Source organism: Amphiura filiformis, chromosome 4 (genome assembly GCF_039555335.1).
Source record: "Amphiura filiformis chromosome 4, Afil_fr2py, whole genome shotgun sequence".
Lineage (NCBI taxonomy): Eukaryota > Metazoa > Echinodermata > Ophiuroidea > Amphilepidida > Amphiuridae > Amphiura > Amphiura filiformis.
Window position 1 is genome coordinate 83686459 of NC_092631.1, and position 25367 is coordinate 83711825.

The following is a 25367-nucleotide window of genomic DNA, read 5'->3' on the forward strand; positions in this document are numbered from 1 at the left end:
AGCTGGGAATTGAAATGAAATATCTATAAAAATATAATGTCGCATCTCTGCTTATAAATCTAATGCCCCCAGTCAGAACTCTTACCCCCTGTTGCCCCCCCCGGGAAAACCTCAACTTTTTGCGCCAAATTTGCGCAAAATTGGTTGATTTTGCCCCCCGAAACTCGCTTTGCCTCCTCAATGCCAAACCTCCCCCGAAAAAATATTCCTATTGTTGGCGCCGCTACTGTTAACACAGAACGTTACCAAATCCACACGCAAAAAAAAGTTGTTGGGTTTTACTTAGAGTATTGACGTGACACATACCATTATTTAAAAACATTGTTTATTTAAATAGTTCTATTTCATTATACCGTAGTACAAAATTATTACAAATATTACATACCAAGTTTCCTAATAATTTTATGATATAATATAGAAACGAAAAATATTAACATACCATATATTCCATATTGCTGGCTTCTGGACTTACTTGGCCTCTGAATTCATTGTGTTTATCAACAATAGCTTGTTTCTGTTCCTCGGTGTGATTAACAACTTCACTTGCGTCATACAAATCGTCAATAGCGTCAACATTGGCTCTCTTATGCAGCTCATGTTCAACAATGGATTGGAAGCCGATGTTGGGCTTTTCGCTAAGTTTGGATGATAGTGCAATTGAATAATTGCCGATAATTACAAAGATGATCACGATTGCCAAAAAGTTATCCATTATAAAATGAGCTAAAATATGTGTTGTTACTAGAATGATGCCGATTCTCTAAAATTACTGGAAAAGATCGGTGGTAGATACAATGGTTCAATTATCTTCAATGTATTATACCACAATCACCGATCCCTTACTTGTATCGTTTGGATTTAAAATGAAGCGTAATATTACTAAGAGAGTTTTTTTCACTACTGTTCATATACCCGCGTGTAATTTGCGACCCAATTATTGTCATGAGATTGTGCTGGTAGTCTTATGAATACTTCCTAATTCGTTCATTTTGGTAATAAAGCGGTCAATTTTATATGATTTTCTCCCGTGGATTTTCTCTAGCTGGTTCTCACCAGACATCTTTGTCTATCCATAGCTTCATGGCATTTTAGGTAAGGCTTAGTGTTAGGGTTAGGGCATGCAAATAGTATCTATTTATTTTCATAGTTGTGGTTAGCTTCGTGGTGGTGCAATAATTATGTGTACCCCCGGGGTGGTGTATTCTCAAAATGGTCTGCCAAAATCGCTTGCCCCCCCTTTGGCCGTGCCAAAAATCTTTGCCCCCCCTTCGACGTGCCAAAAACCTTTGCCCCCCCTTTTTGATGTGCCAAAATCTTTGCCCCCCTTACACATGCAAGATTTTGGGGAACCCGAATTTAAAAGCTGCTTGCCCCCCTTTGGCCTGCCAAAAATCTTTGCCCCCTATAATTCACCACCCTGGGGGTACACATAATTATTGCACCACCCCTTAGGATTAGAGTCAGGGTTATGTTTTGATATAGGGTTAGGGTTTTATTTATGTTTAGGGTTACGATTTGGCGTATGTTATGGGTTACGTTTAGGCAAGCTTATGGTTAGGTAAGTTATTAAGGTTTACAACAACTTGTTGAGCTTTGGGACTAATGACCCGTCAGACTATCGGCCTGTCATCGTTCTGCTCTTGGTACCTTCTCCATCCCTCAAGCCGTGGTTGTAACCTTTTAATGTTCGTCTTTTTTTACAGCTTAGTTTCACATAGCTTTACAAATTAAAGAATCATAATTGAGTTTCGTTTAAAACATTCAATATAATGTTGAAGTAAAGTTTCACAGATTTTTAATTATTTCTGTATTTAGAAACCGATCGATATTTATGCCAGGGAGTAATTGGGGGAATTTAGGGGAAATACGAAAATAAAATTGGACCAAAACGGGGACACGAAAAAGGGGGAAGGGATTTTTTTTCCAAATCTCACATGTATCTCCCCTTTCCGGTGTAAATATTAATCGGTTCCTTATATTGAAAGAAAAGACAAATTTACTTATCAGGTGTTCTACATAATAATTGAATTTTCAATATTAATGCAAACAGAAGCATTCATTATAATGCAATACGTCCTACAGTTGCGGGTCATATTATCGTCGTGGTTTGAAATAAGTCAATAAATCTAATAACAAATCCCATTGTGATCCCTATTTTGTGATGTTACAAATGCAACAAAATATCCAAAACAATGTAAACATTTGATATTGATTTTTTGAAGGAGCAAGTGCATTTTGATTAAAACCAGAGTTTTTTTTTTCAATTTTGACACCTGTGCAGTCCAAAATATGACCTTAAACCTTTTTGCCTATAACGCAAGAATTAGCGTCGGATCGATCGAACTATACTATTTGTCTGAATTTAACCAGATTTGAACCCTGCATTTGATTTCATAAAACCTTTACATACTGTTGGGGATAAAACTACGATGTCCCATACCATGGCTGTCGAATTCCTGGCTACCGAAGCTTGTTACGATCACCACTCGTCACTGATATCGATGAATTACCTTCCTGATTTGAGCCTTAATTATGAGTAATACACTCACCACAGACACCAATAAACATTCTCAGATGAAGCTTGGATCTATGTTCTTGCTCCTTTATATAAAAGTAACTCAAACGATGACTTTAAACTTGATTTAACGATATGATGATGTACAAAAAACTTTAGGCTTCCGAGGGAATCCGCAACCCCATTGCACACAAAATATCACTCCATGTCACTCCAAAACATGTATGCTCACCACCACTGAGGGCGTACATCACAAATTGCAGTGGGAAGGCTGACTCAATGCCATCGGATTCCTAAAAATATCAATTAATCTAATCAATCCAATAATTATGAAACACTTGAGGAAATGGCACTAACATTCCGGCGCCTTAATTTATGCTGCCTGCATACAATTACCTAACAATAATCCTAAAGTGCCATTTACTCGGGCATTTACTATCAATCACATGAAACTCAATAATGAACTCAATTTTTAGATAACATCTCTACCTTTGAAAACTCTAAAAAACTAAAGCAAATCTGACATTTCACCTGGAAGTGTCCATGAATCAACTTGAAATTTGACAAAAAATATGTTTATAAATTACTACAAAATTAGCCTGAACAATAATATTGAATCAATCGAGTTTGGAAAATTATCCACAAGCTTTGTACCAATTGGCTTATTTGGCTTCAAATAAAGTATATTGATCATGACTGAACGTGTAACTTAACGTACATGTAATTATCTCAGAACTGTCTGTGAAATAAAAACAAAACTAAGTGATAAATCTCACTGACCTTTCTTTTGTGTGTGAGACTACAAGTGTGTTTCTGAAATACTGAGCAACATCTCAAATTTTGAATTTCAAAACAACTTTGATGACTGAAAAGGCTAATAAAAGCACAATATGACTGTTTGAATGAAACAAACTTGACTTTTACAGCTTGAACTAAAATTCCTTTAAATGTGAACTTGTGAAGAAATATAGCACACACTAATGTTGTTTATCAATTTAGCTCCTGATCAATACTGCAAATTATACTTGAAATGAAACAAATTTACACATAGAACTGCCTGGGTACAGTCATAGCAGCCTTATAGTCTCAAATACTAGTAACCATGGTCATTTATCCACTTGGAAAGTTGGCATGTGCAAATTGTGTTGGAATTTATCCAATTATGGCCCAAAACTGCAAAACATTAATTTTCGATTCCATGTGAAAGTGGTTGCTCACTCCTAATTGTAAAATATCAAGCCCTAAGGCAGGTCACGTGGTAAATGTGGCACTTGATGTTCCTTCGTGGTGATGCAGGTACTAATAGATTGCAGCGCTTCCATGTTGGTCACATCCTGAACAGCACATTATCTGGGCACAACCATGATAATATATTTTGAAACTATTTTGGAGCGTATACATGTAAAATGCTTAGTGTATCACCTGTGCACAACCATAGTGACACCTTTTCACAATGAAGCATACAATGCTAACAAAATTACCTGTGCACAACCATGGTAACTTTGAATTATCACCTGTGCACAACCATGATGATAAATTATTGCATTTAATTTCCAACTTTGCACATTTTGCCAACAAAAATGGGCCTTTTTCATTTCACTTAAAATAATAATAGCTGATCCTTTTTTACACATTTAGTTTCATGCCGTCACTTCTGCAAATATAAATCAGCTATGTCCTTGTCTTGAAAATCTTGGTTCGAATCCAGTTGTAACTACCAACGCTGAAAATTTCAGTTCCTGACACAATCTAGCCATGCTGGTCACTGCTACCCTCGATGTCGATCACACATGCTATCTGTTGAGCTACAGTTGAAATCTCTGGATTTCTCTTGGGGCTTCTGCACACGAGTGATTGATGCCTGTTGAACCTCGATGACTGCTGGTTAACTGGAATCCAAACTGCTGGATGATAACTTCAGAATTTGAGAATTTCATTTCTCCTTCCTGTGAGTCGGCCTTTTGCCAAGTGTGAAGTACTGCAAGTGTTTATGGGACATTTGCTTCCCAAAGGACATCCCGTCCAGGAGGTTACCAGGCGCCTCAGCTCGCCTTATCTAAAAAGTCACACTGCTAGAGCAGAAACTTCACAACTTAACATTTGGCTCCACTCACATAATTGGTAATTGTCATATAGTGTTCACTTCATTTGTGCATGAGTTTTGTCACAGTTGAGATTGTAACAATAAAATTGTCACATAGACTCTCATTCAGTTCATCATCTCAACTTCATCTCAAACATGCTGTGACACTTATTTGCTTTCATTCGCTGTTTGCAGCGTCTTTGTTTCTGGGTACTCTGCTTCAAGTAACAGGCACAATTTAGCCACTGGTCTGACTAATGTTGTAGATCTTGTCTTAATTTCCACCTGTCTAACAAATCCATTCTTGTCTGGTCTGGTTGCTGTCACCTTTCCCATTGGCCACATATTCCTAGGTTTGGATCCATCTACTACTAGTACGATGTCACCGACCTTAAGATTGCTCTTTGGAAAGAGCCACTTCTGGCGCTCTTGCTGCTGTACAAGGTATTCAGATGTCCAACGCTTCCAAAACAAATCAGACATGTATTGTACTTGTCGCCATCTCTTTTTGGCATACTGATCTGTTTTTTCTGTCAAAGTTGGTGGAAGTGTCGGTTTGCCTTTAAGCAAAAGCAGGTGATTGGGGGTAAGTGCTTCAAGATCTCCCGCATCACTTGAGACTTTAGTAATGGGTCTACTGTTTACTACTGCTTCAGCTTCACAAAAGAGTGTTTGCAGAGCTTCATCAGTCAACATCTGCTCCTTGGACACAGACATCATCACCTTTCTGATGGTCCTGATCATTCTCTCCCAAACACCTCCAAAGTGAGACCCTGCGGGTGGATTAAATCTCCAATCTACATGATCTTGTAGAAGCTCACTGTGAATCTGTGCTTGATTCCACTTGCGTATTTGTTCTTGTAGCTCCCTTTTAGCACCTACTAAATTTGTGCCGTTGTCTGACCATACTTCCTTGACTTGGCCTCTCCTTGCAATAAAGCGGCGTATTGCACAGATACAAGAATCTGTTTCAAGTGTGTCAGCCTTTTCAATGTGGATAGCTCTAACAGCTAGGCAGGTGAAGACCATGCCGTATCTCTTGACTACACTTCGTCCTCTCTTTACTTCTACTGGTCCAAAATAATCAACACCAACTCTAGTAAATGGTGCTTCTTCTGGGTTCACTCTGGATCTTGGAAGATCTGCCATTTGTTGCTCAGCGACCTTTGCTCTCTGTTTCCTGCAAGTAACACAACTTCCAATTATCCTTCTGGCAGTTGAATTTGCGCTCACTATCCAGAACCTCCTTTGTAAGCGTGACAGCATATGATTACGTCCTCCATGTCCTGTAACTTCATGGATCTCACGCATTACCAGATCAGTTATACAGCTCTCCTTTGGCAAAATCACAGGAATTTCTCATCTTCTGGCATAGCAGCTCTGGCAAGACGACCACCGACTCTTAGTAAGCCATCTTTCACAAAAGGGTTCAACTTGGATATTGAACTTATCTTCTTCAACTTCACACCGTCTTTACCTCTTCTGCTACCAGGACTACTGTTAGTCTTGCTTTCCAAGATCGCTATCTCTTGTGGAAATGCTTTTCTCTGTGCAATTCCAATAGCTGCCTTTTCAGCGTCTTGCATGTCAGACACTGTGAGTGGCTGGATACAACCTTTTTGAGTTTTCTGCTCCTGATCTTTGTCTGATGGTTGGCTGGCATTAGAGTCCTTTGTGCTCAAATGAGCTTTCTTTCTTTCTCTGCTCCTCTGAATGAGTTGTTTCTTCACCTTCAGGATCCAAGCGATTGCTTTCTTCAGGCGGTACCATGATGAAAAGTGTTTCATCAGCATTTCCACTCCATTCATTTCATCTTCAACTCTATCCTTCACCTTCTTACCTTTCACTTCATCATCATCCTTCACGTTCACAACAGTCTCTTCCTTCTGACTCTTTGTCTCTTTGCCATCTTGTACCATCATCACATTCACCTTCTTCACTTCCATATCATCTTCCTGAACACCCTGGCCAAAATCTTGACATGCTGGCCATTCTTCTTCTCCACTCCAGAGAAACTTAGGACCTTTCAACCAACGATCAGTTGTGAGGAGTTGGTCAATTGAGAGTCCTCTTGAACTATCATCAGCAGGGTTGTCTTTAGTCGGGACATACCTCCACTGCGATGCATGTGAGCCATCATGGATCACTCCAAGTCTATTGGCTACAAATGTCTTGAAGCGTGCAGCCTCATTGTTGATGTATCTCAAAACTGTCATACTGTCAGTCCAGAAGACTGTCTTGTTGATTGGAATATCAAGTTCATGCTGGATCATAGTGTTCACTCTCACTGCAACTGTTGAAGCATTGAGTTCTAGCCTGGGTACTGTTACTTGTTTCACCGGTGCAACTCTTGCTTTGGCAATAACTAAAGCACAGTGAATATCGCCATCTTCATTCTCAGACCTCAAATAACTCACAGTACCATAGCCCTTCAAGCTGGCATCCGCGAAGTGATGCAATTGTGTTGACTTCACCTTGCCAAAATGTGGTGGCTTATAACATCTGTCAACTGTTAGATGTTCCAACTTTGGTAACTCTGCTATCCACTGTTGCCACATTCTGAGGTGTGCTCCAGGAATTTCTTCATCCCATCCAATCTTGAGCTTGCATAATTCTTGCATCAGTTGCTTTGCTGGTAAGATTGCAGGACTGATGAATCCCAGCGGGTCGTACACAGAACTGACCACTGATAGTATTCCTCTTCGAGTAGGTGGGCGGTCTTTCACTGTTATTTGATATCCAAATTTGTCAGCTTCAGGGGACCACAACATTCCTAGCACTCTTTCTGTGGGTAGATTTTCAGTGTCCAAATCTACGAGTGCCATGTCCTTGGATCTATCTTCCTCAGGTATAGACTGAAGCACTGTGCGGCTGTTGCTTGTCCACTTAGTCAAGTTGAACCCGCCGTCTTTACAAGCCTTCTTTAGATCACTCACAAGATCAACAGCTTTCTCTTCAGATTTAACTGATCTGAGCATGTCATCTACATAGAAATTATGTAGCATAGAACTTGCAACTACTTTGTCGTACTTGACTCCAGCTTCTTCTGCTGTTCTTCTGAGAGCATAGTTCGCACAAGATGGCGACGAGGTGGCTCCAAATAAATGGACCTTCATGCGATAAGTCTGCAAGGGTTTATCTACTTCTCCTTCCGGCCACCAAAGGAAACGCAGTAAGTTGCGATCACTTTCCGGTACCTGAACCTGGTGAAACATACTTTCAATGTCTGCTGTTACCGCAATGCATTCTTGTCTAAATCGCAGCATCACTCCTACTAATGAACTAGTAAGATCGGGGCCTTGTAACAACTCCTTGTTGAGTGAATGTCCCATATAGTTGACTGCACAATCATAAACAACACGCAATTTGTTCTTTCTGGGGTGGTACACCCCATGATGTGGAATGTACCACGTTCTGCCAGATTCACCTATTTCTTCTTCTTCAGGCACCTTCTGGGCGTATTCCTTGTTTATCATGTCATTTACTACAGATTTGTAATCCGCATGAAACTCAGGGTTCTTGGAAAACCTCTTCTTCAGATGCGCTGCTCTCACCTCTGCTTGCTGTCTATTGTTGGGAAATTTCTTGTTGTGATCTTTGAGGGGTAATCCTATCTGGTAGTGACCTTCAATGAGTCTAGTTGTGTTGTTTACATCAGCTAGAAACTGTTGGTCATTCAAACTCTTCTCTGGTAGGTCTTCAGTGATGCGCTCTGTGAAATCATGGTTGAATAACTTCACCAGCTGGTGGTCGAGCGTTTCTTCCACTCTTGTTCTTGTTATGGTAAGCGGTGACGATGATTTATTGTTCATCCCATACACCGTCCAGCCAAGCAAAGTTCTGCAGGCATATGGACCATCATTGTTGCTATGTATCACTTCCCAGGGTTCGAAGACTTGTGGCACATTATTCCCGATGAGCAGACCTATGTGTGCATTTGCTTCATCTTCCAATCTGGTTAGACACACTTTCTCTAAATATGGCCAGCTTGAAATCTGCTCCTGAGTGACAACATGATCCATACGTGCAGGAATTTCCTCCTTGGTGTATACCTTTGGCAGCATCACACTGTTTTTCGTGTCCATATCATAAATTTCTAGTCCCTGTAGGATTCTACTATTGACCTTCCTGCTTCCAGTCATGGTCTGAATATCTAACGTAGTAGACCTTCCTTTAAGATTGAGTTGCTGGCTTAAATTCTTAGTACAAAATGTAGCATCGCTACCCGAGTCTAAGTATGCATAAGTTTCCACAGTGATTCCTGTAGAACTTGATCTGATTTTTACAGGAATGATGCACGGCGATGAATTATCTCCGGCGCCTGTATGATGACAATGACATACACCAGCATTTGTCACCTTTTCTTCTTTATCCTTGGGTGCTGTGTCTTTCTTCTTGGATGCTGTGTCTAGCCTTTCTAGGTGAAGCACTGTAGGGTGATTTTTATTACACTTGTTGCATGATAATTTATTCGTGCATGCTTTACTGATGTGCTTTGCCTTTTTAAGGCAGCCAAAGCACATACCTTGCTCTTTCAGATACTTCAGCTTTTGCTCCGCTGGTAACTTCATTAATTTGAAGCAGTTGTCCAAATTATGGTTCTCTTTCTCACAGTAGTTGCAGGATTTTTTATCTGCCTTCTGGTCTGCAGCAGTATTTGCAGCAAAACTTTCATCTGTACTTGTAGCAAAGTTCCTCTTCACTTTAGGCCTGCTATTTGCACCTTTATAATTATTATTACCTTCTCTGTCACTTATTTTCCCAAATGCAGCATTGTTCTGGATTCTTGCTTGTTTCTCAACAAAGAGGAAAAATCCTCAAACCTAACCGGACGACCCACATCTTCTTCAATATAGTCTACTCTTTGACGCCATCTGTCCTTCATCTTGTAAGGAAGTTTGCCAACAAGCAGTCTAATATTCGCAGTGCTGTGCAGCTCACTAGTATAGCCAAGAGACTCCATGGTATTTTTACATTCCATCAAAAACAAGGACATCTCTTGTAAGCCTGATGAGTCTTCATTGGTGATATTAGGCCACGCCCTCATTTTGGAGAGATATGCTTCCGCAATGCGATGTACATTACCAAATCTCTTCTGAAGCAGCTTCTTAGCCTCTTGATATCCGGTATCATCTTTCATCTGCAAGCAACTTTTTACCAAACTGTTTGCTTCTCCTCTGGTAAACTGCTCCAGAAATAGTAAACAATCTTGACTGTTGGTTCCTCTGTTTTCAATAGTGTACTCAAAGTTCCTTATGAAGGAAGTGAACTGCAGGGGTCGTTTGTAAACGGCTGCAATGTTCGTTTTGGAAGGCTAGATCTCACATGTTGTTCTAGCAGCATCTTGGTAACCACATTGTTGTCAACTTGACTGTCTATTGTCCAATCTTGCTTGCCAGAAATAGGCCTCAATTGCAATGGTGTTGAAGTAGCAATCGGAGGTGCTGGAATTTCTTGTTGTTGACCTCTTATTGTCAGATCCGGCCTGCTTGGTGCTGGATTTATATGTTGTTTGCTTTTACTATACTGATTGCCAGTAAAAGGCCTTGCTTGCAATGGTCTTGTCGTTAAATTATCATGACGATTTCCATTGTCTGTTATTGAACCGTCAGTTTGCCTAGTGTTGGGTGGTGCTGACCGTACTGGATTTTCAAGTTGTTGACCTGGCTGGGGTGGTTGGTGTATTTCAACTTTTACCTCTTTCTTCGTGAGCGTAGGGCTAGGTGCTGTATTATTTTCACTGCGGTTGCAATCCAACCATTCTTGTACCAAGTCCTTGGATTTCTTACCCTCATCCAGTGATTCTTCTAGACAACTACTACGTTTGTCCTCAGTTTCATATTTCTCCAACGCAAATAATTTGGCGTTTTCAACGTTTATTTCTGTACGCAACTCCAATACCTGACGTTGCTGTTCTAATTCTTTCATCTTAAGTCTTATACCCTCTTCATTTCTTTGAATTTTCTCCTGCAGCTTGTATTCTTCCATCTCAAGTGCTAACCTTTTTTGCAATGCTTCTTCTCTAGCTTCCATTTCTGCTTTCCTGGTAGCTGCGGCAATAATAGCACTTTCCATACTTATTGCTCTGCTTTTTATTGATCTGGAAAATGTGCTCTTTGAGCCTTTTGAGCTCCTATTTGTTGCCATTTTGACTCTTGCTTTTTGTTGACGAGTCCTTTATTTTGTAAATTCAGATGATGTTACCACAGCAAATCGTGTCTGGTACCGTCTGGCTTGCGTACTACATGACCTGTGACCTCACTCACAACGTGGGCAGCTGTAGGCTGCGTGACACATACGTGACAAAATGACACGAAGTTCTAAAATTGTTCTAATTTCACTTGGTGTGCTTCAAAGTTAAATCTAATCTGATACTCAGTTGCCTTATAGCTTATAGCTTCTTGATGAATAGCTTCGAGCATCCTATTACAGTTTTTTGTACTTAAATGTTGGGGATAAAACTACGATGTCCCATACCATGGCTGTCGAATTCCTGGCTACCGAAGCTTGTTACGATCACCACTCGTCACTGATATCGATGAATTACCTTCCTGATTTGAGCCTTAATTATGAGTAATACACTCACCACAGACACCAATAAACATTCTCAGATGAAGCTTGGATCTATGTTCTTGCTCCTTTATATAAAAGTAACTCAAACGATGACTTTAAACTTGATTTAACGATATGATGATGTACAAAAAACTTTAGGCTTCCGAGGGAATCCGCAACCCCATTGCACACAAAATATCACTCCATGTCACTCCAAAACATGTATGCTCACCACCACTGAGGGCGTACATCACAAATTGCAGTGGGAAGGCTGACTCAATGCCATCGGATTCCTAAAAATATCAATTAATCTAATCAATCCAATAATTATGAAACACTTGAGGAAATGGCACTAACACATACAGTGACTATTTGTTGACTTTTACGTCGTAGTATGGTGGTCTGGGGATCTCATTATACGTTGCAATTATTTCCAAAACTTTTTTCCTGGACCATTCACCATTTGCACGGTTCCCGGTTCTGCTATATGCAAGTAGAGCCTCGGACTGGCAATAGACATGCAAGGGAGAATTACGTAACTTAACACAATGTTACATGACTGGTTCAATTCCCAGTCATATATGCTGACAGATCGACGCAAGGCTCCTCACATACGGCGGAACCGTGTAATGGGCGATTAATAATAGGCTCACACTGATTTTTAAACAAGAAACCGTTATTTTAAATTATTGTATTCCAATTCCTTATTGTGCTAGCGATTTAGCAATCACTGAAGACGCTCCGCATCATTTATCTGTATCTGTATAGAAGAATCAATAAGAGACACTTTAGAGTACTTCTTAAATTAAAATGTGATGGGTATTTGAAAAAGTTCTGCCTGAACATGCTGAACTCTTTCATCACTTTAGTAATTGTTACTCACTACCATTTGAAGTAGCATTTCGTGATTCTAACATCCTTTTTTAGGGTATGGTTCAATATATATCCACAAAAACCTTATTTCCAGAAAATACAAATTGGACTTTGTCAAAAGACCGAATCTTCATGGTTATGCACATGCGCAAACATAATGTAGTCCTCAGCTTCCGATGGTTACAAATATCAACGCTTATTAAGTAGAAAGCGGGAAATGAAGCTGTGGGTTACGAAGTGACCATTTAACTTTAGTTTTATCGCAGCAATGCTGTTTTAAAGACAATTGAATTTGATTAGTATCCTTATTTGCTCTTTGCTGAAGAAAAGCAGTTCAAGTAGTTTTTGCTTCATTTTTTTACTATTTTCAATCTATTATCTCGTCTGGACTCACAATGAAATGATATGACTGAATGACATTTTATAACTTAATAACTCTGTTCTTTATATATAATCATTGATGCATGTACATATTTTCCTGGTTGGTATTGTAATATTAATTTGAACCTCATTCTGCACAAAGTTTCTGAGGAGTGAGGGCTACGGCCCTTACGAAACAGTTCTGTAAAACAAATGTAGCAGGGTCATCTAAGTTTTATCATGTATTAAGCTCCCTTCTTGGTTGAGCACTTTACCATGTCCATGGTTTCAACCTTTCTTGGATTTTTATATTTTCAATCTATGTCTTGTATCTACACTCTAAATTTTACAACGGTTAATGTAGCTGTGAACAAATAGTCGAACCGTTTGTTGCACTCTCTTGATGCTACGTACTTTGAATAAACATGTGTACATGCAGTGCTTGTATGATATCATCATCATCATCATCAGCCATTGTCGGTCCACTGCTGGACGAAAGCCTCAGCATGTCTCCGCCAGGTAGCTCTAGCTCTTGCCTTGTTGAACCAATTTACTGTTCCCCAGTACTGATCTATCTCGTCTCTCCATCTCTTGCACTGTCTTCCCCGGTTTCTGTTTCCCACCATCGGTCTTCATACAGTAATTGCTGTAGTCCATCTGTTGTCTGTTCTTCTGCTGATATGCCCTGCCCAATTCCATTTCCTGTGTTTGGCTGTTTCCAAGATGTCTTGAGTCTTAGTTTGATCCCTAACCCATTTGTTTGTCTTTCTGTCTTTGTAGGTGATCCCTAACATGTTCCGTTCCATGTTGTGCTGTGCCGCTTGTAGCTTCTTTTCCATTTTTGCAGTAAGCGTCCATGTCTCAGCCCCATATGTAATAGTTGGAATTATACATTGGTTGAACACTTTCCTTTTCAGGCATATTGGTATCTCTCCTCTCATGATGTTGCTAAGCTTTCCGTATTGCCTCCATCCGAGCTTGATATTATTACCGTTAAATGGTCACAAAATTAGTCTTTGGTAAGGAGCTCGTGATTGTTAGAAGACAATTTATACAAATTACAACATGTATTTTCGGGACAAAGTGCACTAACACATAGTTGTCCCGAAAGTATGTGTTTGTATTTTTGGGACAATTATGTGTTAGTGTAGTATAAATAGCCAAGAAATTACTTTTACCAATTACGAGTCTTTTTCCAAAAGACAATTGACACCTATGGCTGGTTTGTTGGATTTATATTGTAATATAGGCACTATATGTACACAGCTTTATTCAAAGTATGTAGCATCAAGACAGTGCAATAATCGGTTCAACCATTTGTCACAACTACATTATCCGTTGCAAAATGTTAAATCCGTTAACAAGTGTACTTAACAAACTTAACTTACTTACTTAACAAGCTTACCACATTGTTCAATGCCAGGTTCTGAAGGGAATTAAAAATAATATTGCGGTTAGTTAATATTTGAGTTGGTTCCACATAAATAAGAGAAAAACTTGCAAAACGAGGGCACTTGTCAAGTCCAGCAGGTTGACGACAATAATATGGCCAAACTTTACCGCACTTCCAAGTAGCGTTTTTACATTCGTCTGTAAACAAAATAGACAAAATATAATGACCTGGGTTATGAGGATAAACTACCAACTGATTTAATAAACAATCATGTTCTATCAAAGATCGGTGGAATTTGTCTAATCGATCTTTTGTAATCTTACTTGCGGAATATCATAACGCCCCATTGATTGATTGATAGATAGATTGATTGATTGATTGATTGATTGATTGCATGATTGATTGATTGATTGATATATGATTTCATAGTTCTTACTTGAGCAGTTAGTTCCATACCATCCATCCATACATGAACATCTGCAGTCGGCTGTCACAGTGCCACAGTTCTGACATACTTGTCGACATTCTGAAAGTAAAGAATATGCTAAAACTTGCGATAAGGAAGACATTATAAGTGTAAAAGCAAGTAAACAATATTTATGTTGTTACAAACTTACTTTCAAGACCTTGATTGTGTTTTACCTCCAATCAAGGATATTATATTATCCTTGTATTTATTCATCAAAAATTGTATATTTATAGTATTGAAGTAAAATAAAGATATAAAAAGGCTTTGTTGTACTTTATTAGTTCTTTTCGATGTACACTGCTTTTTACTTTAAACAAAAACGTATTTATGTCTGTAACAGTCTGAATACGAACTTCAGCAAAGAGATTCATTTAGTAGGATTGCTGAGATAAAATGGTTAATGCAGTGGACCGATCAAGCCATCAGGCAAGATGACGCAAGTTCAGTTCCGTGAGTATTACATTTTGGACATGGCTAAGAAAATTAAACATTTAAGTAAAACATACCACAAGCTTCATTGTACTCTGAACAAGACCCTGCAATAACAAAAGAAAAGAAACTAATAGTGCACTTGTTAACTTGATCCATTACTTATGGCAATTCTCGTTACAAAGACTGTCCATAGGTCCTAGGTTTACGATCTCGGTTGTACTGGAACATTTTTATATATTTTTGTGTAGATATCTATGTCTATAGACAGAAAATTGAATACATGAATTCAAAACCCACCCAAGTCCATGGGAAGTGATTTTGAGAAAAAAAACTGTCTATCATTTTAATTCCTTCAGTTAGATTTACCTGGTCAATATGGTAAGTTTTACGTGCAAATGAGTGGGTTATGACGATTAGCATTTCAGGGACTTCGTGGGGGTTCATTTTAAATACTGGACTTGGGTGGTTTTTTAATCATATACAAAGACAACAATGTTGGAATGAGATTACCACTAGTAAGATGATACAAAATAAAGCACACAGGTATGTATAATGTTGATAAGCATACTGCCATGTAATATAAACCACACACTTTCCTTGATTAAACCCATTTTTTTTAAAGTCACTCTCTAGCAATGAATGCGTTATACATACTGGATTTCAATCAAGACTCAAAATCCTGGACTTGGGTGGTTTTTTCATACATGCTATTTTTCACATGCTCAATAGACACAGAGGATGAATTTGAGTCGTTCTTTCATACATATGACAGGCCTTTGTATAGCAACAATTTCCCATGCTTAACTCAATTTGGCCAAAGTATGGACTTGGGTGGGTTTTGTATTCATATATTCAATTGTAAGTGTTGAAAAAAAATACCCGTTTCTTTTGTATCCAAAGATGTATAGAGACCGTGTATGGCAAAAAGCAGCTTCATTTGATGAATGCTGTCAGCGACCATCATTTGAAAGTTTTGACCTTTCGTATTGAAGATAATTTCCCCCAAAAATATATAGCAGGCTATACCGCTGTGCTAGGAGTCGTTCTGACAGGAAAGCGTTTGTTTATCATACGTATTGATTACGGAATAAAGGTTTGCGGCCTTGATCTTTTTTGTTGATATTGGCCCCAGTATAACAATAAAAAATCAAGGCCGCAGGGCCAGCAGGCCGGCGACTCCCATACGACGACTAAACACTCCATTTGGGACCCAAATATAAGGGCCCCGCAGTGCAAGAAAGCAAGAGTAACCAATGTATCATAGACCAACAGTTACCTTAATGTAAGATTGACCAAGAGAGGGCCCTATTTATGCCGTATATTCAGTGCGATATAGACTGAATATTAGAGAAAAAAAGGTTGCCCGGATCTATACTTACTGCATACATTGTTGTCGCATTCTCCTGAACCAGACTGGCATTGTGTGCAACTTGGTCCGTTCTTGTAGGGTTTCCAGTTGGGATAGTTGGTACTGGTTAATAAGAGCGTAAATATCAGATGTCATATCACTGAAATGATCGCTTGGCAGTGGTCTACTTTTCTCTGTTCTTTATTTTCAATAACTGTGTTTCTTTTATTATACAATATATTCTAAACACAGCCAAATTAAAAAGTCGCCACTAGTTCCATTCACATTTAATCAGAGTCTGATGAGTTTATGGCAAAATAATTTATATAATAATTTTCTATACACTTTCCTTCAAATGTTGATACCAAATTTGATATCAAAACTTTAATCATCGTGAACATAGAAACCGTTGTTTGGATATTCGTGACTTGAGTTTTGACTTTATGGTGTTGTTATCACAATATACTCTCTCGAGACACTATCGCGTTCTTCAGCTCCGCTTGTTCGGCATTATGCTCGTTCGACAGCCAATCAACAACAAAGACCGGCAAATTCAATATGAATTTCAATAGGGTTAGGGCAGTGTGGTTAAATAAGGCTATGGTTAGAGTATCGAGGTTTACCGTATCGAACAAGTAGAGCGTCGAACATACGACGGTCTACCTACACCCGGTACCTACATTCTTACCCCGGTGCGTAATTACAGGCTTCAATCCACAAGTTAGTTCTACCATCTGGATTTCCGTCCTTGTCTATAAGCTTCGAACAATAGGCTCTGGCGCATCCCACTTCCGATGTCTGCCACCAAACAACCTATGATCATGATAAAATGTATATACCAATATAAGCTACATTGCGAAAACTCCGGTGTTGAGCTGGTGTTGAAGCTTCTGGTGTTAATTTACGGTGTTATATTGTCAGATTAACACCACGTGGTGTCAATACAAAATCTTAAATGTGCATTGCATACTGGGTTTTTTTTTATAGATCTAAGTGATATATTATTTGGGTGGAAACCAACAGAAGCAACAGAAACAATTCACGCTCATTGATTAAGATGTTTTAACAATGATTAAAGATGATAATTTCAACACCTGTACCAGTGTCACTTCTACACCAAAGAGTGTGGACCTCTCAGAACACCGCCGCAGTGTTAAATATGTTCCATTCACACCCAGTGGTATTAAATTTACACCACAGTCATGACAGTGGTGTTGAATATATGAAATTCAGGCAAAAGGATCTCATCAACATCCAGCGGTGTTGAATAAAAAATTAACACCGGAAAAGGGATCAAATTAACACTTCGTAGTGTCAAAATAACACTTAGCGGTGTTTCATTAACACTGAAAAGTGTGGACCTCTCAGAACACCAGCCCGGTGTTAAAATCAACACCGACGTTTTTGCAGTGTAGTAAACAAAAAAAGACAATTACGATGGGAAAAAACACTAGTCTAATATAATTGGCACAAGCCGATATCATGATATGCTGTGTAATGTGCATTGTATTCCACTAATTGAACACAAACAGTAAGAAAACAAATAATAACCGTTTAGTGGGGAAACTGTTCCACCTCGGTAACCGGCCTATCCTCAGAGTGATAGGCCCGTAGCCAGTACCTAGGGAAATACATTCCTATTTCCTCGATATAACCCATGTAGTATTTTGTTTCATTATACTGAAATTTGACTGTGGAGATGAGGTTGTAGTGTAACAGCGAAAAACGTTGTCGTCTGCGATAGACGAATAAAGTTACATAATTATTTTTCTCACGAACATTTATCAGGGGCAATTCGTGTGGAAATGTATGAGGGGTTATTTGGCCTGAACTGTCGAAAAGTGGCTGAAAAGAACAAAAAGTGAGACAAATGTCCCCAGTACACTCAGGATTAACGCCCATATGTGTAATAGGACTCCAGAAGAACAGCACTGAACAAGTGGATGAAAAACTCCATTATTATGTTTTACACAAGCATTTTTAGTATTTGTGATTTGTGTTCTAGGGTCTTTTATCCATCAAAGCCATGTGTGATTCGCTCCCGGATTTGCTCCACAGACGCCCTCAATGTCTCGAATTGTTAATATTTGTACGATTGTAATGCTCAACGGTGTACTAAAACACCAAGTGAAAGGCTAATTTATGCCTGAAGTGCTTACAGTAATTGAGTTTGAATTTTAACCCGGAGATCTCCGGTTTTATATAGAGTTCACCGATCGAGTGAGTGCATGTGTTTAATTCGCCAGCGAAGTGGTTACATAACTCCCTGGTAATTGGATCACGCACCTTTTGATATAGTACATGTCATAGACTTTGTGTTGCGATCATTTCGATCGTGGTGCAGAACTCAAAAGCGTGATCCCGTTGACATAGTGATAATCGGATTACACGTAACACTTCGCTGGCGAATGTGCGTGTATTATATGTTTGTGCTCTTGGACGGTACAAAGAACTGCCTTGGTATTATTAGTACTACTAGCACTTACTTGAGCGTAGTGACCACACATTGTAGCTGCTTTACATGTATTTGTTTCATAGTCATAATTTCCTATTTCGTTATTATGCCACGCAATCACCGCTATTATTCCAACTGGTTGACCTTCCTCCAACCAGAGATTCTGACCAAGGTTTGGAATCTTTGCACGTAAAGGGTGGTTTGGAAAGCCATGTCCCCAGTAGCACACTGAAGCCCATAAACCGGCAAGATGGGCGAGCTCTTCATTCCATTTCTAAAGTTAAATGTGCAAAATAAACTGGGCTCAAAATATACTTATAATTTTTCAAATGGACATATCGTGAAAATCTGTCCATCAAAATGAACCAAAATTACACACAATTACTTCAATACTCTACTTCAATACTCTACTACTCAAACGGTTGCCTAACTGACACAACTGAACAATGCACTGGTATTGAACCACTCATGGAACCATCATAATATCAGCCTGGACATTTCGGCAACAAAGAGTTTAAGGCACGTGAGGAAGTCAAAACAAATTGAAATGAAGGTAATACACTCTCATCAATAAAGTGTGTGTCCACCAAGCATTCAGTGCATCTGCTACGAGTGTTATTTTTGTAAGCAATCCTGAGACAGGACATTGCTGTTACTTATTGCTTTACACGTACATCAAATGGTCTGTGCCCAAGGTTCTGTGCTCCACGAAGCTGTTCCATCACTTCCATGTTAGTGTGTTTTGCTGTTGTGTTAGTTGGGTAACTGCTGGGTTACTGGCATGTGTTTAGAGTAGAGTATTGCAGTAAATTCTGTGTGTAATTTTGGTTCATTTTGATGGACAGGATTTTGAGATATAACACCTTGTAAAAATTATAAGTTTCTTTTTGAGCCCAGTTTAGAATAAAAACAAATCCTAATTATCCCCAGACACTGAAATAAAGAAACGCCTTACACCAATTTTTGGACCTCTTGTCAGTCATTCAGAAAGAACGCATAATTTATTCAAGCAATGCTTTGAGAAAATTCATTGGAATCAGCAACTAATTCATTGATTTATGATCAATTTATTTCGCTCGCGGTGAATTACATGATGCAGTCATGTCTACAGTAGAATTCAACTCGACCTTTGCAGGACTTAAACCCTATTAAAAGCTATTAAACCAAGATAACACTCATTGAAACAGCTCAACTGATTAAATCGGATCTTCTCTGGTTGTGCACATGTGTCTGTTTTATATGTGCGGTATCGCAATGAGCTGCTATAATACAGCTTCAGTTGGGTAACCGATTATAAAGGAAACGCAAGGAAACAATGGTATGTGGACCTTTGTTCACGAAATGAGACAATGGCCTGCTTTTTGTTAACCAGCATTCTTGAAAATGAGCAACATAATGATTGTTGACTTAACACGGTTTGAAATAATTTCTTCATATTTTTGGTGCTATCTGTCGTTTACATATCCTTCCTAAAACACAAAAGTGCGACTATTTCCAAACACCTAAATTAGCTAAAAATTTAGGACATGTTACAAAACTATATTTTCTAGAATTTCATAGAATACTTTAAATGTAGCTTGTACCGTTTTTTTGTGGCATCCTTCAGAAGGAGCGGTCCGTTACCAATATAGCTCAATATTTTCGGTCAAATCTCCATTCAATTAACACTGGGAGTTGGCTAGCTATGAGCTAGCTATGCCTTGCCCTCACTCATATTCTACGAAAGTGCGACTATTTCTGAACATCTAACCTAGCTGTTATTTTAGGTCATGTTAGAGAAATATATTTGCTAGAAGTTTGGAGAATACTTTAAATATTGGCCGGTTATTTTTCACACAGTGATGTTAACTAGGCAAATGCAATATACTTCTAACATACACTATTTGTAAAGGTCGCGCGTCAATGGTGAGAGCACTGTGTATTGTGTATAGGAAAACGGACAGTAACTGCATATGACCCGACCGAGCCTCTCAAACAACTATTTCGAAAGTCAGTTGCGCCTATTAACCAAGAGTTCCCTTAAAACACAGGGAACTATTTCGCCAGGACTGGATCTTGTTCTTGTTCTTGTTCGAATACTGGGAGTCAAACGGTCAGGGTGTGTGCGCATGTATTCTTCTACTTAGTCTTGACTTTGCTTTGCTGATTCTTTGATGTTGTTGGTTCATACTGCAGTTACTGTCCGTTTTCCTATACACAATACACAGTGCTCTTTCCCATTGACGCGTGACCTCTACAAATAGCCCTACGTTAAAAGTATGGGGATATGACTAGTTAACGTCGCTGTGTGAAAAATAACCGGCCAATATTAAAAGTACTCTTCTAAAGTTCTAGAAAATATAGTTTTTAACATGTCCTAAATTTTAGCTAATTTAGATGTTTGGAAATATTCGTACTTTGGTGTTTTAGTTAATGTTATAGGTAATAGTACATTGCCTAGTTAACGTCGCTGTGTGAAAAATAACCGGCCAATATTAAAAGTACTCTTCTAAAATACTAGACAATATAGTTTTGTAACATGTCCTAAATTTTTAGCTAATTTAGATGTTTGGAAATATTCGTACTTTGGTGTTTTAGGAAGGATATGTAAACGACAGATAACACCAAAAAATATGAAGAAATTATTTCCAAACCGTGTTAAGTCTGCAAACCACCATGTTTCTCATTTTCAAGAACGCTGGTTAACAATAAGCACGTATTTGTCTCATTTCGTAAACAAAGCCCACACACAATTGTTCTCTAGCGCTCGCTTTATAATCGTTCACCCAACTGAAAGGATAATCCCAGCGCATTGCTCCATTGTACGTGTAAAAGCAGAAACATATGATGTGTGTATTTAACCAGAGAAGATATGATTTAATCAGTTGAGCTGTTTTCAATGAGTGTTATCTTGGTTTAATAGCTTTTAATGGGGTTTGAATCCTGCAAAGGTCGAATTGAATTCTACTGTAGACATGACTGCATCATGTACTGCTTCCTTAAATTGTGGAATTGAAGATATATTGATTAGATGTTCTGGTAAGACGTTCCAATCAATAATGGTCCGTGGGAAATAAGAATATTTCATACAGTCTTTGTTTGTAGCTATGGTGGCGTATGTGTTTGAATGAAGGTGCCGCGATTGACGTTGGATAGGCTGTAGGAGTTTTCCGGTTGGCAGAGATAAGTGACCTATGCATAATGACATCGCCCCGATATCTTCATAGTAGAAATCGCCATGGTAGGTTGAATCCACAGCCACCTATGACCATTTTATTCGGACCTTATGAGATGCATATTATTAGCGAAGTGACTTGACTAAGGCTACTGACACTGACGGGGTAATTGATTTTTCGCTCTGTGAGCAAGCTTGTATACGACATTGCGGTCAATGGTTATACTCTCTCCACTTGAGTGAGTGCCGCTATAGCCTGCTGCGCGCTGTAGTCCATATACTAGGACCAACGCAATATAAAATTGAGAGTTTTGGTCAAATTTTGACTTCAAAGCGCACGGCCAATTTTCAAAGCGCACGCTAACGACTATAATATCTGTTCAACAGGTATTTTCAAGTGTATGAGACCACATCTGGTTTCTTGAGAAAAATTCATTTACTAGTTAGGGGAAAAAGTTCAGTTTGGTGACCACTCTCTGGCTAGTAAGGTTTGACGATTGATTCGACTTCTATGGACCATTTAGAAAAAAATAGCCACCATGTCCCTCGCGAAAATCCGGCATTTTTCGCTAGAGGCCAAAATCCAAAATGGCCGCCACCACCATTTTGAAAATTTAAGTTTTGAACCAGAGCACCTATAATCATGCACAAAGACACTTTTTCGGATATGTCGAGTACAAGGATTCCGATTCTGACATTAGTTTGACATTACGGCATCATTTTCACCCAGAAATCCAAGATGGTGGCCGGCACCATCTTGAAAAATTTAGTTTTGAACAAGAGGACCTTAAATCGTGTACAAAGACACTTTTTTGGATAAGTCGACCACAAGGATTACAAATTTGACATTACTTTGACATTACGAACTCATATTTACCCAGAAATCCAAGATGGTGGCCGCCGGCGCCATCTTGAAAAAAAAAGTTTTGAACAGATTACCTAAAATCGTGTACAAAGACACTTTTCCGGTAAGTCGACCCCAAGAAATCCGAATTTGACATTAATTTGACGTTACAAAATAATTTTTGCCCAGAAATCCAAGATGGCCCCCATTTGGTAGAGCGTAAATGTGATTTTTGAACGAAAGTAGAAGCATAAGTGTGTCATTTCCGCCTTATCTGGGGTTCATGTCTCTTATATGGGGTTTCAACTGCCTTATCTTGGGTTTACATCCCTTATCTATGGATAAGGCGCCTTATCTGTGGTTTAGACGGCCTTATCCTGGGTTTACGTTCTTTACCTGTGGCTAAGATGCCTTAACCTTAGCATATCGCAGTCTAAACCCAGATAAGGCATATAAACCCCAGATAATGCGCCGTAACCCCAGATAAGCGACGTAGACCGCCGATAAAGCAGTCTAAACCCCAAATAAGGCGCCTTAACCCTAAATAAGGAACGTAAACCCCAGAAAAGGCATCTAAACCCCACATAAGGTGCCTTAACTCTAGATAAGGGTTGTTAACCCCAGATAAGGGTCGTAAACCTCAGATAAGGCATCTAAACCCAAGATAAGGCGCCTTAACCCCAGATAAGAGACGTAAACTCAGATATGGCAGTCCAAACCCCAGATAAGGCGCCGTCTGGGGTTTACTTCTCTTATATTAGGGTTATGTTCCTTATTTATGGTTAAGGCGCCTTATTTGGGGTTGGGACTGGTTTATCTGAGGTGTACGTCCCTTATCTGGGGTTACAGCGCCTTATCGGGGGTTTAAACTGTCATATCTGAGTTTACGTCTCTTATCTGGGGTTAAGGCGCCTTATCTTGGGTTTAGATGTCTTATCTCAGGTTTACGACCCTTATCTGGGGTTAACGACCCGTATCTAGAGTTTGGGCACCTTATGTGGGGTTTAGATGCCTTATCTTAGGTTTATGTTCCTCATTTAGGGTTAAAGCGCCTTATTTGGGGGTTGGACTGCTTTATCGGCGGTCTACGTCCCTTATCTGGGGTTACGGCGCATTATCTGGGGATTAGATGCCTTATCTGGGTTTAGACTGCGATATGCTAAGGTTAAGGCATCTTAGCCACAGGTAAGGAACGTAAACCCAGGATAAGGCCGTCTAAACCACAGGTAAGGCGCCTTATACCTAGATAAGGGATGTAAACCCAAGATAAGGCAGTTTAAACCCCATATAAGGGACATGAACCCCAGATAAGGCGGAAATGACACATTTATGCTTCTGCTTTCATTCAAAAATCACATTTACGCTCTACCAAATGGGGGCCATCTTGGATTTCTGGGCAAAAATTATTTTGTAACGTCAAATTAATGTCAGATTCGGATTTCTTGGGGTCGACTTACCGGAAAAAGTGTCTTTGTACACGATTTTAGGTAATCTGGTTCAAAACTTATTTTTTTCAAGATGGCGCCGGCGGCCACCATCTTGGATTTCTGGGTAAATATGAGTTCGTAATGTCAAAATAATGTCAAATTTGAAATCCTTGTGGTCGACTTGTCCAAAAAAGTGTCTTTGTACACGATTTAAGGTCCTCTTATTCAAAACTAAATTTTTCAAGATGGTGCCGGCCACCATCTTGGATTTCTGGGTGAAAATGATGCCGTAATGTCAAACTAATGTCAGAATCGGAATCCTTGTACTCGACATATCCGAAAAAGTGTCTTTGTGCATGATTATAGGTGCTCTGGTTCAAAACTTAAATTTTCAAAATGGTGGTGGCGGCCATTTTGGATTTTGGCCTCTAGCGAAAAATGCCGGGATTTTCGCGAGGGACATGGTGGCTATTTTTTTCTAAATGGTCCATAGAAGTCGAATCAATCGTCAAACCTTACTAGCCAGAGAGTGGTCACCAAAGTGAACTTTTTCACCTAACTATACGGGAGATATTCATCATTTTGTAACCCAGTATCCGAAGATTTTCGTCTGATATCAAAATCGTGCATAGCAATTCACGTGTATGGATCCCGTGTATTCATTTTAATGTCTCTGCTGCACCAAATAATTATTAGCCAGGCGATGTCGGTGTGCTATGCGTGCTTGCTGCAGGATGGTGAGTCTGTGAGCCTTGCGTCTGTCGACCAGCGAGGTCCAGTTCAGTATATTTAACATATTGGTGACAGTTCCTGGTGGTTGAGATTTATAGTCATTGTAAACAAAACGTGCAGATCTTTTCTGGACCATTTCGATCTTGTTGGTAAGAACTTTGGTATGCGGATCCCATACTGCTGTCTCACGAGACATTTATAAGCAGCTTCCTTGGTAGATTTGGGCATGAGTATAAATTTCTCTTGATGAATCCGAGAGTACGGTTTGCTTTGAATGTAATTTGGTTAATATGACTATTCCAAGTGAGTTTGTTTGCTCATGATATACACACCCAGATAGGGGTGGCCATCAGCTTCACTCAATAATGTGTCACCAAGTTTGTAGTCAAAGTGTTTGGGGGATCTAACATGGGTTAGACGCATAATAAAACACTCTGAGGGGTTAAAACACAACTGCCAGTTCTTTTCCCATTTAACCAGGGTGTCTAAGTCTTCTTGGAGCTCCATGGCGTCAAGATCAGTTTGAATTTCGTGATACAAGACGCAGTCGTCTGCTAAAAGACGAACAGATGAATGCAAATTATCGGGAAGGTCATTTATGTAAACGAGGAACAGCAACGGACCAAGCACCGTGCTTCATCTTCTAGCACCGTGCTTCAGCTTCTAGCGATGCTTCATCTGGCGATGCACGATGGAGAAAATATAAAGACTACATCTAACGATGCGTCAT

General features: G+C 39.3%; 3 protein-coding genes across 3 annotated transcripts; all 3 read right to left on the bottom strand.

Annotated features, from left to right (window-relative positions):
- Window positions 1-4766: 4766 nt before the first annotated feature.
- LOC140150431 (uncharacterized) lies at window positions 4767-5909 on the bottom strand. Its single transcript, XM_072172443.1, has one exon. The coding sequence runs from the start codon at window positions 5907-5909 to the stop codon at window positions 4767-4769; it is 1143 nt and encodes a 380-aa protein (XP_072028544.1).
- Window positions 5910-5944: 35 nt separating this feature from the next.
- LOC140150432 (uncharacterized) lies at window positions 5945-7930 on the bottom strand. The gene has a single exon (XM_072172444.1). The coding sequence runs from the start codon at window positions 7928-7930 to the stop codon at window positions 5945-5947; it is 1986 nt and encodes a 661-aa protein (XP_072028545.1).
- Window positions 7931-7946: 16 nt separating this feature from the next.
- Window positions 7947-9169, bottom strand: LOC140150433 (uncharacterized). The gene is made up of 2 exons (XM_072172445.1): window positions 8084-9169; window positions 7947-7973 (listed from the first exon to the last, which is right to left on the bottom strand). The coding sequence occupies exons 1-2, from the start codon at window positions 9167-9169 to the stop codon at window positions 7947-7949; spliced, it is 1113 nt and encodes a 370-aa protein (XP_072028546.1).
- Window positions 9170-25367: the final 16198 nt, after the last annotated feature.

Excerpts from the sequence above, each read along its gene's own strand:
- LOC140150433 (XM_072172445.1), bottom strand. The coding sequence starts at position 9,169 with ATGAAGTTACCAGCGGAGCAAAAGCTGAAGTATCTGAAAGAGCAAGGT. Across the intron at positions 7,974-8,083 it reads ATGCGGATTACAAATCTGTA|AAAGAACAAATTGCGTGTTG; the intron begins GTAAATGACATG and ends GTACCACCCCAG.
- LOC140150432 (XM_072172444.1), bottom strand. The coding sequence starts at position 7,930 with ATGGGACATTCACTCAACAAGGAGTTGTTACAAGGCCCCGATCTTACT.
- LOC140150431 (XM_072172443.1), bottom strand. The coding sequence starts at position 5,909 with ATGCGTGAGATCCATGAAGTTACAGGACATGGAGGACGTAATCATATG.